The sequence below is a fragment of the Oryza sativa genome, chromosome 11 (genome assembly GCF_034140825.1).
Source record: "Oryza sativa Japonica Group chromosome 11, ASM3414082v1".
Lineage (NCBI taxonomy): Eukaryota > Viridiplantae > Streptophyta > Magnoliopsida > Poales > Poaceae > Oryza > Oryza sativa.
Window position 1 is genome coordinate 22,730,245 of NC_089045.1, and position 13,435 is coordinate 22,743,679.

Here is a 13,435-nt window from a genome sequence, read left to right on the forward strand (position 1 = left end):
CGGTCAGCATACATCCATTGCCGATCCATCTACATGAGTCAAAAAAAACCGCACACAAATAATTATTCTTACAATAATGACAGTCATACAATAATTATAAGATATCTTTATTCATACAAAAATCATAAAATATTACACCAAATAATTCTTAAAAACTATTTGTAAAGTTTTAAACTAATTTTAATGTGTTTTACTTCTTTTAATTTTTATTTTAGTTTGTTTTCTATTATTTAATATTAATTTTCACTAGAGTTTTCCTTCTCAACTATTTTATAAAACCTTGTTTAGCAAATGAACTAAATTTCTATATATTCTTTCTTCCCCACACACATTTTCTCTCTCATCAACTTACAACTAAATTTTGGAGACAAAAAAAGTGTGCAAAACATAGGTGCAAATGTAGTATGACAAAAAAAAAACATTGGAGGATGAAGTTGCAAACCTTTTAGGCACCTCCGATTTGTATGTAATCACCAAAATAAATTCAATAGAAATTTTGGCATGACCTCCCCTCTTTTTTGAAGAAATTTTGAAGCTTGCTCGGGCAGTTGAAGGAGGAAGAAGACATATATATAGGGGTGGGACTTTAGTCCCGGTTGGTAGCACCAACTGGGGCTAAAGATCACCGGGATCATTAGTCCCAGTTGGTATTACCAACCGGGACTAAAGTTAAGATCTTTAGTCTCGGTTGGTAGCACCAACCGGGGCTAAAGATCACCGGGCCAACCGGGACTAAAGTTAAGATCTTTAGTCCCGGTTAGTGCTACCAACCGGGACTAAAGATCCCGGGGGGGCCTGACAGGTCCTGACAGCATTCGAACCGGGACTAAAGATGATCTTTAGTCCCGGTTGGTAACACAAACCGGGACTAAAGATCAAATATGCCCGTTACCCTTTTGAACCGGGACTAAAGATCATCTTTAGCCCCGGTTTTTATTGCATCCGGGACTATTGTGGAAATCGGTCGACCGACGAAAGATGGTTTCTCCACCAGTGCACCGGCCATTCTCGTTGCTGTTGTTGCCACCTCCTCCTTCCTCCTCATGGCCGTCGCCACCGCCGACGGCGGCCAGGTGACGAATGGCTGCAAACCGCGCGAGAGGGACGCGCTGCTGGCGTTCAAGGAAGGCATCACCGACGACCCCGCAGGCCTCCTCGCCTCATGGCGACGACGACGACTTGGAGGAGGCCACGAGCTGCAGGACTGCTGCCGATGGAGAGGTGTCCAGTGCAGCGACCAGACCGCCGGCCATGTCATCAAGCTCGACCTTCGCAACGCGTTCCAAGATGATCACCATCACGATGCCACTTTAGTCGGCGAGATAGGCCAGTCTCTGATTTCCTTGGAGCATCTGGAGTACCTTGATCTTAGCATGAACAACCTCGAGGGTCCAACCGGCCGTCTTCCAGAGTTCTTGGGGTCTTTCAAGAGCCTGAGATATCTGAACCTCTCCGGGATAAGGTTCTCCGGCATGGTGCCACCACATATCGGTAACCTTTCGAATCTCCAAATTCTCGACCTATCCATCAGTACTGTCCATCAGGATGATATCTACTATCTGCCGTTTCTCTACTCTGGGGATGCTTCGTGGTTAGCACGTCTATCCTCCTTGCAATATCTGAACCTTAACGGGGTTAATCTTAGTGCAGCACTTGACTGGCCAAATGCTCTGAATATGGTTCCTTCTCTGAAGGTTCTTAGTCTTTCTTCTTGCTCACTTCAAAGTGCAAGACAGTCTCTCCCACTGCTTAACGTCACACAACTTGAAGCGCTTGATCTTTCCGAAAACGAATTTAATCACCCAACTGAATCTAGTTGGATTTGGAACTTGACATCTCTCAAGTATCTCAATCTTAGTTCTACTGGATTGTATGGTGAGATCCCTAATGCGCTAGGAAAAATGCACTCCCTCCAAGTGCTTGATTTCTCATTTGATGAGGGGTATAGCATGGGCATGAGTATCACAAAAAAAGGTAACATGTGCACCATGAAAGCAGACTTGAAGAACCTATGCAATTTGCAGGTTCTATTCCTAGATTACAGGCTAGCATCTGGAGATATTGCAGAGATATTTGATAGTTTACCTCAGTGTTCACCCAACCAACAACTGAAGGAAGTTCATTTGGCTGGCAACCATATAACTGGGATGATTCCAAATGGGATAGGGAGGCTAACGAGCTTAGTCACTCTTGACCTCTTTAATAACAACATCACCGGAAAAGTGCCTTCTGAGATAGGTATGCTCACAAATCTAAAAAATTTGTACCTGCATAACAATCATCTGGATGGCGTCATCACTGAAAAGCACTTTGCGCGTCTGATAAACTTGAAGTCGATATATTTGTGTTACAATTCCTTGAAGATTGTGGTGGATCCTGAATGGTTACCACCTTTTAGAGTCGAGAAGGCATACTTTTCATCTTGTTGGATGGGTCCCAAATTTCCTGCATGGCTTCAATCGCAGGTTTATATTGTTGAACTTATTATGAATGATGCTGGGATAGATGATACCTTTCCAGACTGGTTCTCTACGACATTTTCAAAAGCAACATTTTTAGAGATTTCGAACAATCAAATTGGTGGCGAATTACCAACAGATATGGAAAATATGTCAGTGAAAAGATTAAATTTGGACTCGAATCAAATAGCTGGTCAAATTCCTCGGATGCCAAGAAACCTTACTCTATTAGATATATCAAATAACCATATCACTGGTCATGTTCCACAATCTTTTTGTGAATTACGGAATATAGAGGGCATAGACTTATCCGACAATCTACTTAAGGGCGATTTTCCTCAGTGTTCCGGGATGAGAAAGATGTCAATTCTTCGTATAAGTAACAATAGTTTTTCTGGCAACTTCCCATCTTTTCTACAAGGTTGGACAAATTTAAGTTTCCTTGATCTATCATGGAATAAATTCTCTGGGAGTTTGCCCACATGGATTGGAAACTTTAGCAACTTAGAATTTCTGCGACTTAAGCACAATATGTTCTCTGGAAATATTCCTGTCAGTATCACCAAACTTGGACGACTTTCTCATTTGGATCTAGCCTGCAATTGCCTGTCAGGTACCATCCCCCAGTATTTGTCAAATTTGACATCAATGATGAGAAAGCATTACACTAGAAAAAATGAAGAAAGGCTATCTGGATGTGACTACAAGTCTTCTGTGAGCATGAAGGGGCAGGAACTTCTGTATAATGAAAAAATTGTACCAGTGGTCACCATTGACTTGTCTTCAAATCTCTTGATCGGTGCAATTCCTGAAGACTTAGTTTCTCTTGTCGGATTAATAAATCTGAATCTATCAAGGAACTACTTGAGTGGAAAAATTCCATATAGGATTGGCGACATGCAGTCACTGGAATCGCTCGACATCTCAAAGAATAAGCTTTACGGTGAAATCCCAGTAGGCCTATCCAATTTAACATATTTAAGTTATCTGAACCTATCTTATAACAATCTTACTGGAAGAGTACCATCAGGGTCACAGCTTGACACCCTCAATGACCAGCATCCATATGATGGCAATGATGGTCTCTGTGGGCCTCCTCTCGAAAATAGCTGTTCAAGCAGCAGTGCCTCAAAGCAACGCCATCTGATAAGAAGCAAGCAAAGTTTGGGCATGGGGCCATTCTCCCTTGGAGTTGTACTGGGATTCATAGCAGGTCTCTGGGTGGTTTTCTGTACCCTTCTGTTCAAGAAGTCGTGGAGGGTTGCCTACTTCTGCCTCTTAGACAACATGTATAACAATGTTTGTGTGATTGTGGTTGTTCAATGGGGAAGATTGCCAGGAAGAACATGAGCAAGATTGTGGATGTCGCAGGTTGGTACATTGATTTGACCAGCCCTATTGATAAATGAAGAAAGAAGCAGGCCTGCAGCACAATTAGTTGGGTTGTGTATTTTATATGTTTTCTACGCAAAAGGTGGAGAGACTACCTTATAACAATAATATTGACTAGAAAGAATACATATGCAATGCATGGATATTTTATTTATTATTTATGAGAGGTAATTGTGTTCTTACCTCTATTTTATACTCCGGTTGTGATTTTGCCTTTTTTTTTTTTTAGCGTTCGTGTTTTTACCTTTACTTTTTTTCTAATGAAGCTTCACTTTTCCCCTATTTTGTTAAGATCAGTTAATGGTGTCAATTCAGCCATAAAAAGACATGTATCCCTTTTACATTTGCCCAACTTTTTTTAGGCTGTGTTTAGTTCCATCGGCAAAAAAATTTGCTGGGTCACATTAGATATACGGACACATATTTGAAGTATTAAATGTAGACTAATACAAAACAAATTATATAATCCGCATGTAAACTGCGAGACGAATTTATTAAGCCTAATTAATCCGTCATTAGTAAATGTTTACTGTAGCACTACATTGTTAGATCATGGTGCAATTAGGTTTAAAAGATTTGTCTCGTAATTTACACACAAACTGTGTAATTAGTTTTTTCAATATTTAATACTTCGTACATGTATTTAAACGTTTGATGTGACGGGACAAAAAAAAATTTGCCGGTGGGTCTAAATCCACCACCCCCCCTCCTCTTAGAGTTGATATACATTTTCACACAACTTGCACGGCTGCAAAACTTGACTAAAAAGATTCATGACAAATTTCTCGCAAATATTGAGATAGGAAAAGAGAGAGAGAAAATCAGGTAGCAACGGCATCTCGCTGGTCTTTGTGAACGGGAAACTATTTAGCTCGAGTGGATGTCCACCCGTTTATTGCATGTCATCTAAATGGTTATGAAAAAAATTGAAAAAATATGAATAAGATAGATCAATATAAATATATCAATCCACAAACATGTAAGTTAAAATTTAACTTCTACAAGTTGTAACAAAAATAACAAACAAAACTCAAATTACTATATATATATTTACAATTAAATTTGTTATTTTTGTTACAATCTGTAGAAGTTGAATTTGAACTTGCATGTTTGTGGAGTGATATATTACATATTGATCTATCTTGTTAATTTTTTTGAAAATTTTTCATAACCATCTAGTTGACATGAAATAAACGGATGGACGTCCACTCGAGTTATTAGAATCCTCTCCCGTTTGTGAACGAGTCGCTCGCCATGTGCCATTGTTGTTGGCCGGCTAGCTAGCTTGCCGCGCCATGCTGCTGCGATCGCTGCTTGCCGCCGCTGAGGGGCATCGATCCTATCGTCGTTGACGCACAAGAGGGGAGAGAGCAAACCCTGTTGCAGCGTAGCCGAGGTGCCCTGCCCACCTTCCCCTTCCGCACCGTACCATCGTCGGAGCCCGTACGCTGCCCCGCCGGAGCTGCCACCTTCCGTACGTGCGCTGCGCCAGAGTTGCTGCCCCTTGATCGAGCCGCCGCCTTCCCGTTCCCGTGGTGCTGCGACAGACTCGCCGCTGGCTCGCCGCTGCCTGCTCGAGTGCTGCACGGGCGGATCTATAGTACGTACTAGGACCGGTGTCAGGCGACACCGACGACTCTCGGTAAAAAGGTATAGCAAAACTGCTTATTCATATGTTATAACATCATGATCTAAGCATAATTAGTATACTATGACACCGTTAGACACGTTATGACACCAACGAATCGATTTTCTGGATCCGCCACAGTGCACGGGATTGGGATGGGAACGGCCGACGGACGCTGTGTGTTGGGCTAGCTAGGTGGGGTTGGGAGTTGGGACTAGGTAGGTTATTTTTGCCAGGGGTACAATAGTTCTTTTGCATTTTGTAACTCTTCTTCTTTTTCTTTCGAGATAATCCATTATATGCCATTAACTTTATCGCACGTCTACGATTTGCCACTGACTTTGTCACGTTCTACAATATGCCATCGACTTTTGCTTAACTTCTACGATTTACCATCGCCGTCCGGTTAACCACCTTTAGTACTGTACAAATTTGTTGAAATGACCAAAATACCCCTATGACAAAAATATCCAAAATTTGGATAAAATTATCAAAATATTATATTATAAACATAAGATTGTAAACATCCAAAATTTGACCAAAAACTTGAAATATGATATTTCATAATTTTTATCCAAATTTTGAAACCTTTTCTCCCAGGGGTATTTTGGTCATTTCGATAAATTTGTACAGTACTAACGGAGACTAACCGGACGGCGATGGTAAATTGTAGAAGTTAAGCAAAAGTCGATGACATATCGTAGAACATGATAAAGTCAGTGGCAAATCATAGACGTGTGACAAAGTCAGTGGTATATAATGGTTTCTCTCTTTTCTTTTTTTCTTTTTCTCTCAGAAATTTGGGCCCAGCTAATTTTTGCCAATGTTGTTGCAAGAACTCAACAAGTGTATCAACCTCTCTTCTGTATTCCATCTGCCTTCTATGGGTGATTATTTACACATTTATATACAGGGATATACAAGAGGAAAATGCTTCGGTGCCCCTATCCTTACGATGTGCCTATGCGACTGGCCGGTGGGCCAGCCTTGGTCCTAATGGTAACTTGATGGAGGACAGGAGAGCTGCCCCCGGCATGGGGGCATCGCTGTTCCCGAGGGACCTTGCTACTACCCGGGTAAAGGCATCCCCGGGTAATAGCATGCTCCGTCTAGCTGCCATCAATAGTGTCAATGTTAGTTGGGGCGCGTAGTGCGCATTTATTCGCGCCCGCTAGCGCCTTGTTCTTGACTTGGCTTGCGCGAGCACATCGAGGCATAATTCACTCCGGCTAGCACATCGGGCTTTAGGGGCCCCTCGGAGCTCCGAAGCCCTTAGGTAGCCTCCGGAGCTCCCCTTCCGGACTCCGGGTACCCTTTCGGGCTTCGGAGCTCGGTCACTAGGTGTGTCACCGGAGCCCATGGCGCTGCGACCTCCCGGAGCTCTTCCGGAGCCGGTCGGCCGCCATCCGAAGCCTGCTTAGGTCTTGTTCCTCTCGCCCTCAATGAGATCCGATTCTCTCGGATCTCCGGAGGCCTCCGGAGCAGGGGGGCCAGCCGCGGACCGACATGGCCTTGATTCACGGTCATCTCCTGGGGAGGATGGTTCTCGGAGCGCTGCAGCCCTTCGGAGGCTAGCGTCCCTTGATCCGGAGATACTCCCCTAACACCTTCTTATTCAACCAAGCTAGGACCAATGACCATGACCCTTTTGGATATCAAGATGACCACAGGTTTAGATATCCTCTTAATCAGCCAACCGTTTTCCAGTCTGAAAATCAAGTGTGCCAACAAGTTGCGGACCAAGAATGTTGGTGGTTGGTCAGGCTACATCACTTTTTCTTATATCTGTCTAAGTCCATGAGCTAAACCAAAAACATCTCTCGCTCTTGCTGTCTTAGCTTGCACCGATATTCTCTGCATCTCGGCACGATGATATCACTCCCATTACTGCTCTTCGTCCTCTTCTTCTCTGCGCTGCTGCTCTTCCCTTCGAGCAGTGACGACGACGGTGGTGGTGATGCTGCCGGCGACGAACTCGCGCTGCTCTCTTTCAAGTCATCCCTGCTATACCAGGGGGGCCAGTCGCTGGCATCTTGGAACACGTCCGGCCATGGCCAGCACTGCACATGGGTGGGTGTCGTGTGCGGCCGCCGGCACCCACACAGGGTGGTGAAGCTGCGGCTGCGCTCCTCCAACCTGGCCGGGATCATCTCGCCGTCGCTGGGCAACCTATCCTTCCTCAGGACGCTGCAACTCAGCGACAACCACCTGTCCGGCAAGATACCCCAGGAGCTCAGCCGTCTCATCAGGCTCCAGCAACTGGTACTGAATTTCAACAGCCTATCGGGTGAGATTCCAGCTGCTTTGGGCAATCTAACCAGTCTCTCGGTTCTTGAGCTGACTAACAATACACTGTCCGGAGCAATCCCTTCATCTCTGGGCAAACTCACAGGTCTCACTGATCTTGCACTGGCTGAAAATACGCTGTCTGGTTCCATCCCATCATCTTTCGGCCAATTGCGCAGATTATCTTTCCTTAGCTTAGCCTTTAACAATTTAAGTGGAGCGATCCCAGATCCTATTTGGAACATCTCCTCTCTCACCATATTCGAAGTCATATCCAACAAGCTAAGTGGTACACTGCCTACAAATGCATTCAGTAATCTTCCTAGTCTGCAGGAGGTATACATGTATTACAACCAGTTTCATGGTCGTATCCCGGCATCGATAGGTAATGCTTCCAACATCTCAATATTTACCATTGGTTTAAACTCTTTTAGCGGTGTTGTTCCACCGGAGATTGGAAGGATGAGAAATCTTCAGAGACTAGAGCTTCCAGAAACTCTTTTGGAAGCTAAAGAAACAAATGATTGGAAATTCATGACGGCATTGACAAATTGCTCCAATCTTCAAGAAGTGGAACTGGGAGGTTGTAAATTTGGTGGAGTCCTCCCTGATTCTGTTTCCAATCTTTCCTCTTCGCTTGTATCTCTCTCCATTAGAGATAACAAAATTTCAGGGAGCTTACCTAGAGATATCGGTAATCTCGTTAATTTACAATATCTTTCTCTCGCTAACAACTCCTTGACAGGATCCCTTCCCTCTTCCTTCAGCAAGCTTAAAAATTTACGTCGTCTCACTGTAGATAACAACAAGTTAATTGGTTCTCTCCCATTCACCATCGGTAATCTTACACAACTAACTAATATGGAGGTCCAATTTAATGCCTTCGGTGGTACAATACCAAGCACACTTGGAAACCTGACCAAGCTGTTTCAAATAAATCTTGGCCACAATAACTTTATAGGGCAAATTCCCATTGAAATATTTAGCATTCCCGCACTCTCTGAAATTTTGGATGTGTCCCATCATAACTTGGAGGGATCAATACCAAAAGAAATAGGGAAACTTAAAAATATTGTCGAATTCCATGCTGATTCGAACAAATTATCGGGTGAGATCCCTAGCACCATTGGTGAATGCCAACTTCTGCAGCATCTTTTCCTGCAAAACAATTTCTTAAATGGTAGCATCCCAATAGCTCTGACTCAGTTGAAAGGTCTGGACACACTTGATCTCTCAGGTAACAATTTGTCAGGTCAGATACCTATGTCCTTAGGGGACATGCCTCTGCTCCACTCGCTGAACCTTTCGTTCAACAGCTTCCACGGTGAAGTGCCAACCAATGGTGTTTTTGCAAATGCTTCTGAAATTTACATCCAAGGCAATGCCCATATTTGCGGTGGCATACCTGAACTACATCTTCCGACGTGTTCCTTAAAATCAAGAAAGAAAAAGAAACATCAAATTCTGCTGTTAGTGGTTGTTATCTGTCTCGTTTCGACACTTGCCGTCTTTTCGTTACTCTACATGCTTCTAACCTGTCATAAGAGAAGAAAGAAAGAAGTCCCTGCAACGACATCCATGCAAGGCCACCCAATGATCACTTACAAGCAGCTGGTAAAAGCAACGGATGGTTTTTCGTCCAGCCATTTGTTGGGTTCTGGATCTTTTGGCTCTGTTTACAAAGGAGAATTTGATAGTCAAGATGGTGAAATCACAAGTCTTGTTGCCGTGAAGGTACTAAAGCTGGAAACTCCAAAGGCACTCAAGAGTTTCACGTCCGAATGCGAAACACTGCGAAATACTCGACACCGGAATCTTGTCAAGATAGTTACGATTTGCTCGAGCATCGATAACAGAGGGAATGATTTCAAAGCAATTGTGTATGACTTCATGCCCAATGGCAGTCTGGAAGATTGGCTACACCCTGAAACAAATGATCAAGCAGAGCAAAGGCACTTGACTCTGCATCAGAGAGTGACCATACTACTTGATGTTGCATGTGCATTGGACCATCTTCACTTCCATGGCCCTGAACCTATTGTACACTGTGATATTAAATCAAGCAATGTGTTGTTAGATGCTGATATGGTAGCCCATGTTGGAGACTTTGGACTTGCAAGAATACTTATTGAGGGAAGCTCATTGATGCAACAGTCAACAAGTTCGATGGGAATCAGGGGGACAATTGGTTACGCAGCACCAGGTTAATCCTAAACTGTTTATGTCTACCTCCTTTCATTGTTTTTTTTAGATTTGCTCTGGTCCAACAAAAAATACCTAAAGATACAGATACTTGTACCTCACAATATTAAATAGTTTTCGATCATTGCATTGTTAGATCTAACGATCAGGAAACGATTTGGTACCGTGCCCGTGAGGTATCGGAATCTCAAGATATTTTTTGTTCGACCGTAGCAAATCTATTTTTTTGTTTGTTTTCTTCTCTTTAATGTTTTATGACTATGAAATAATTTTTATTTCTGGAAAACAGAGTATGGTGTCGGGAACACTGCCTCGACACATGGAGATATTTACAGTTATGGAATTCTAGTGTTGGAAACAGTAACCGGGATGCGGCCGGCAGATAGTACATTCAGAACTGGATTGAGCCTCCGTCAGTACGTTGAACCGGGTCTACATGGTAGACTGATGGATGTTGTTGACAGGAAGCTTGGTTTGGATTCCGAGAAATGGCTTCAGGCTCGAGATGTTTCGCCATGCAGCAGTATTACTGAATGCCTTGTTTCACTGCTTAGACTTGGGCTGTCTTGCTCTCAGGAATTGCCATCGAGTAGAACGCAAGCCGGAGATGTCATCAATGAACTGCGTGCCATCAAAGAGTCTCTCTCGATGTCATCCGACATGTGAAGATGTGAGACATGCTGATGTTATGTCCGAGTATTTCGTTGTAATCTAATGTGAAGGGTGAGTGTGTGACTGCTTGGTTGTAAGCTATTTCCTGATCTGCCCATCAGATCATGTATCTGTTCTATTGTTGTATTTCTCAGAACAACCACACACCTAAGTAGGAGTACACAATAGTGTATTTGTGTAATTTCAATATTGATGCATACCCATGCTATGTGCTAAAATTATATACTGAAATTTTGAGATGTCTGAAGTTAACAGTCAATCGGGGAGCGATTCACACCATACCGCGAAATCGACCTAATCAGCTAATCTAATTCTACAGGCTGCCTTTGCATGACAGTGTGATATTAAATTAGCCCAGCCCTTTTTAGCAAACGATGGGAGGGTCAATGCTCTAGAGAAATGGATGCTGTTAGGTTCTCTCCTCTCTCGATTCTCAGAAGAACACAAGAACACAAGGATAGATTATGGAACCAATTGATTTCCACCGTCGCCACCAGGTTCCAACTCACGCCTAGACTTTCTTCTCGGTACAGAACGGGCCAAGCCCAAGACATTACACGGTGAATTTTTTTTATTTATACATTTTCTTATTAAAGTATTTACAAAAATAATTTTTTGTTTCGAAAATTTACAAATATAATCGCTTGCCGCCCTTTGGGAGGGCGATTTTTAAAAATCGCCCTTCTACAGGGCGGCAGGCGATTAGATTTGTAAATTTTCGAAAAAAAAATTATTTTTGTAAATATTTTAATAAAAATATGTATAAATAATAAAAATTCAGTATTTAATGTTGCTTTTACTAATGCGCTTCTCCCTTGCCTTGGCGTAATCTGGAACTCCGCCTTCGATCTGTAGCCCGTCTTCTTCCTTGCCGAGTTGTCGTCCTTGAGGTTCTCAGTCTCAGCACCCAGCACCCTAAACAGATGCCTTTGGTTAGGAAACGTGGGTGGCAGCAACCTTTCCAAGTTGGAATATCTCGAAATCTCCTACACAGATTTATTTTGCTAGGTGAAAGCACCGGGTGGATGGCTTCACCGGGGCCTTCTTTAAAGCTTGCTGGGATATCATCAAAGGGGACATCCTCCTGGTCTTCAACTCCATCTATGACCTCAGATGTACGCACCTGAACCTAATCAACTCAGCAAACATCGTCCTAATCCCCAAAAAGGATGGGGCCGACGGCGTCTCAGACTACAGGCCAATTAGCTTAATTCACAGTATTGCCAAGATCTTCTCCAAGCTGCTTGCTTTACGACTGAGGTCCCATATGCACGCCTTGATCCCGGTCAACCAAAGTGCTTTCATTAAAGGAAGAAGCATTCATGACAACTTCCTTTTCGTCAGAAACATGACCAGACGTTTTCACCGACTGAGACGAGCAATGTTGCTTTTCAAATTGGACATAACAAAGGCTTTCGATTCGGTGCGATGGGATTATCTTATGGCCTTACTGCAGCACAGGGGCTTCCCAACCAGGTGGATAGGCTGGCTGGCGGCCCTACTCTCCACTTCCACCTCTCAAGTCCTCCTCAATGGCTCACCAGGGCGGCGGATCAAACATGGAAGAGGACTTCGGCAAGGGGACCCCCTCTCGCCGCTCCTCTTCATCTTGGCAATCGACTCTCTGCAGCGCATCCTCTCCAAGGCAACAGAGCTGGGCGCAATTTCAAAGTTGCGAGGAAGAACGACTCGGTTGCGGACCTCGATGTATGCGGACGATGCTGTCATCTTCATTAATCCCACCCGAGACGATGTCACGGCCTTTGCGGACATCCTACACCGTTTCGGTACTGCTACTGGGCTCGTTACCAACCTCCAGAAATCCCAAGTTGCGGCAATCAGATGTGATAACTGTCACGCCCAGAAATTCCCGAATAGAATTCTAAGCAGAATGTGCATTAAAACCGCCGTCCAGGACCGGCCGGGGTACACAAACGACAATGTTGACATACAGATCCACGTCTTACAAACATTATAAAAGTCTTACATAAATGCAGCGGAAAACGAAAAATAACAGGAGCTAAGCCTTGACTTGAACTGCAGCGGGAACACCACTCCACATGCATCCTCGACGGCACGGACGAAGCCTACTCCTCGGAGAACCCGCCATCGGACACATACTCATACTCTGGGGTTGGGGGAAAAATAGAGCAAGACTGAGTACTATCCACTGTACTCAGCAGGTCATACCGGAATAGTGGTATGATGCAGGGATTTAACAAGGGAGAGCTAAACAGGTTCATTTGCACAATACTGGCATTTATAAACAGAAGTCGTATGCGAAAATAGTTGTAATAATTAAGCAGTATTAATCATCCACTGTCCAACGTTCCACCACGTTGCAACAGGCCCAACCATCCACCTATACCATCCAATTTCATTAGACTAAACTAAGATGAGTCTAATCACGGTGAGTCTGGTTGACCGCCCATAACCGCGGGCACGGTTATTCGAATAGTTTTACTATGATAAGAGGTGTACAACTGTACCCACAAGACATAGCCCCACGACACGTTTCCGTGTGCTGACATGCCACCATGACATACCGGAAAGAGGCCGTGACAGGACCCTTCGCATAACCCCCTCTAGCCAAGCACACCACACCTCAGGTTTCACCCCCGTCCCCAGCGGGCGACGGGCAGTCCCCTCTCGTGCCTAGGTGGATCCGAAAGCGACAGAGGCCGTCGCAGGGCCCGTCCCGCTCCATCATGCCCACCCTTGCCTGGATGCGTCAGCTAGAGGAAAGCTACACTACAAGCCCAGCCGTTGCCCACGCTGGCTTGTGGTAAGTACGAGG

General features: G+C 44.1%; 2 protein-coding genes across 2 annotated transcripts; both read left to right on the plus strand.

The window, feature by feature from the left end:
* The first annotated feature begins 1,043 nt into the window (after window positions 1-1,043).
* LOC107275602 (receptor-like protein EIX2) lies at window positions 1,044-3,848 on the plus strand. The gene is given in 1 exon segment (XM_026021694.2): window positions 1,044-3,848. A coding segment is annotated over 1 exon segment (2,805 nt).
* A 3,416-nt stretch (window positions 3,849-7,264) lies between these two features.
* Window positions 7,265-10,877, plus strand: LOC9271075 (receptor kinase-like protein Xa21). Its single transcript, XM_015761352.3, has 2 exons — window positions 7,265-9,967; window positions 10,256-10,877. The coding sequence occupies exons 1-2, from the start codon at window positions 7,348-7,350 to the stop codon at window positions 10,630-10,632; spliced, it is 2,997 nt and encodes a 998-aa protein (XP_015616838.1). The 5' UTR covers window positions 7,265-7,347; the 3' UTR covers window positions 10,633-10,877.
* Window positions 10,878-13,435: the final 2,558 nt, after the last annotated feature.

What these genes read in the sequence shown, in the direction of transcription:
- LOC9271075 (XM_015761352.3), top strand. Translation starts at nt 7,348, where the DNA reads ATGATATCACTCCCATTACTGCTCTTCGTCCTCTTCTTCTCTGCGCTG. An exon ending in AATTGGTTACGCAGCACCAG is followed by an intron (nt 9,968 to 10,255) that starts GTTAATCCTAAA and finishes TCTGGAAAACAG; the next exon opens with AGTATGGTGTCGGGAACACT.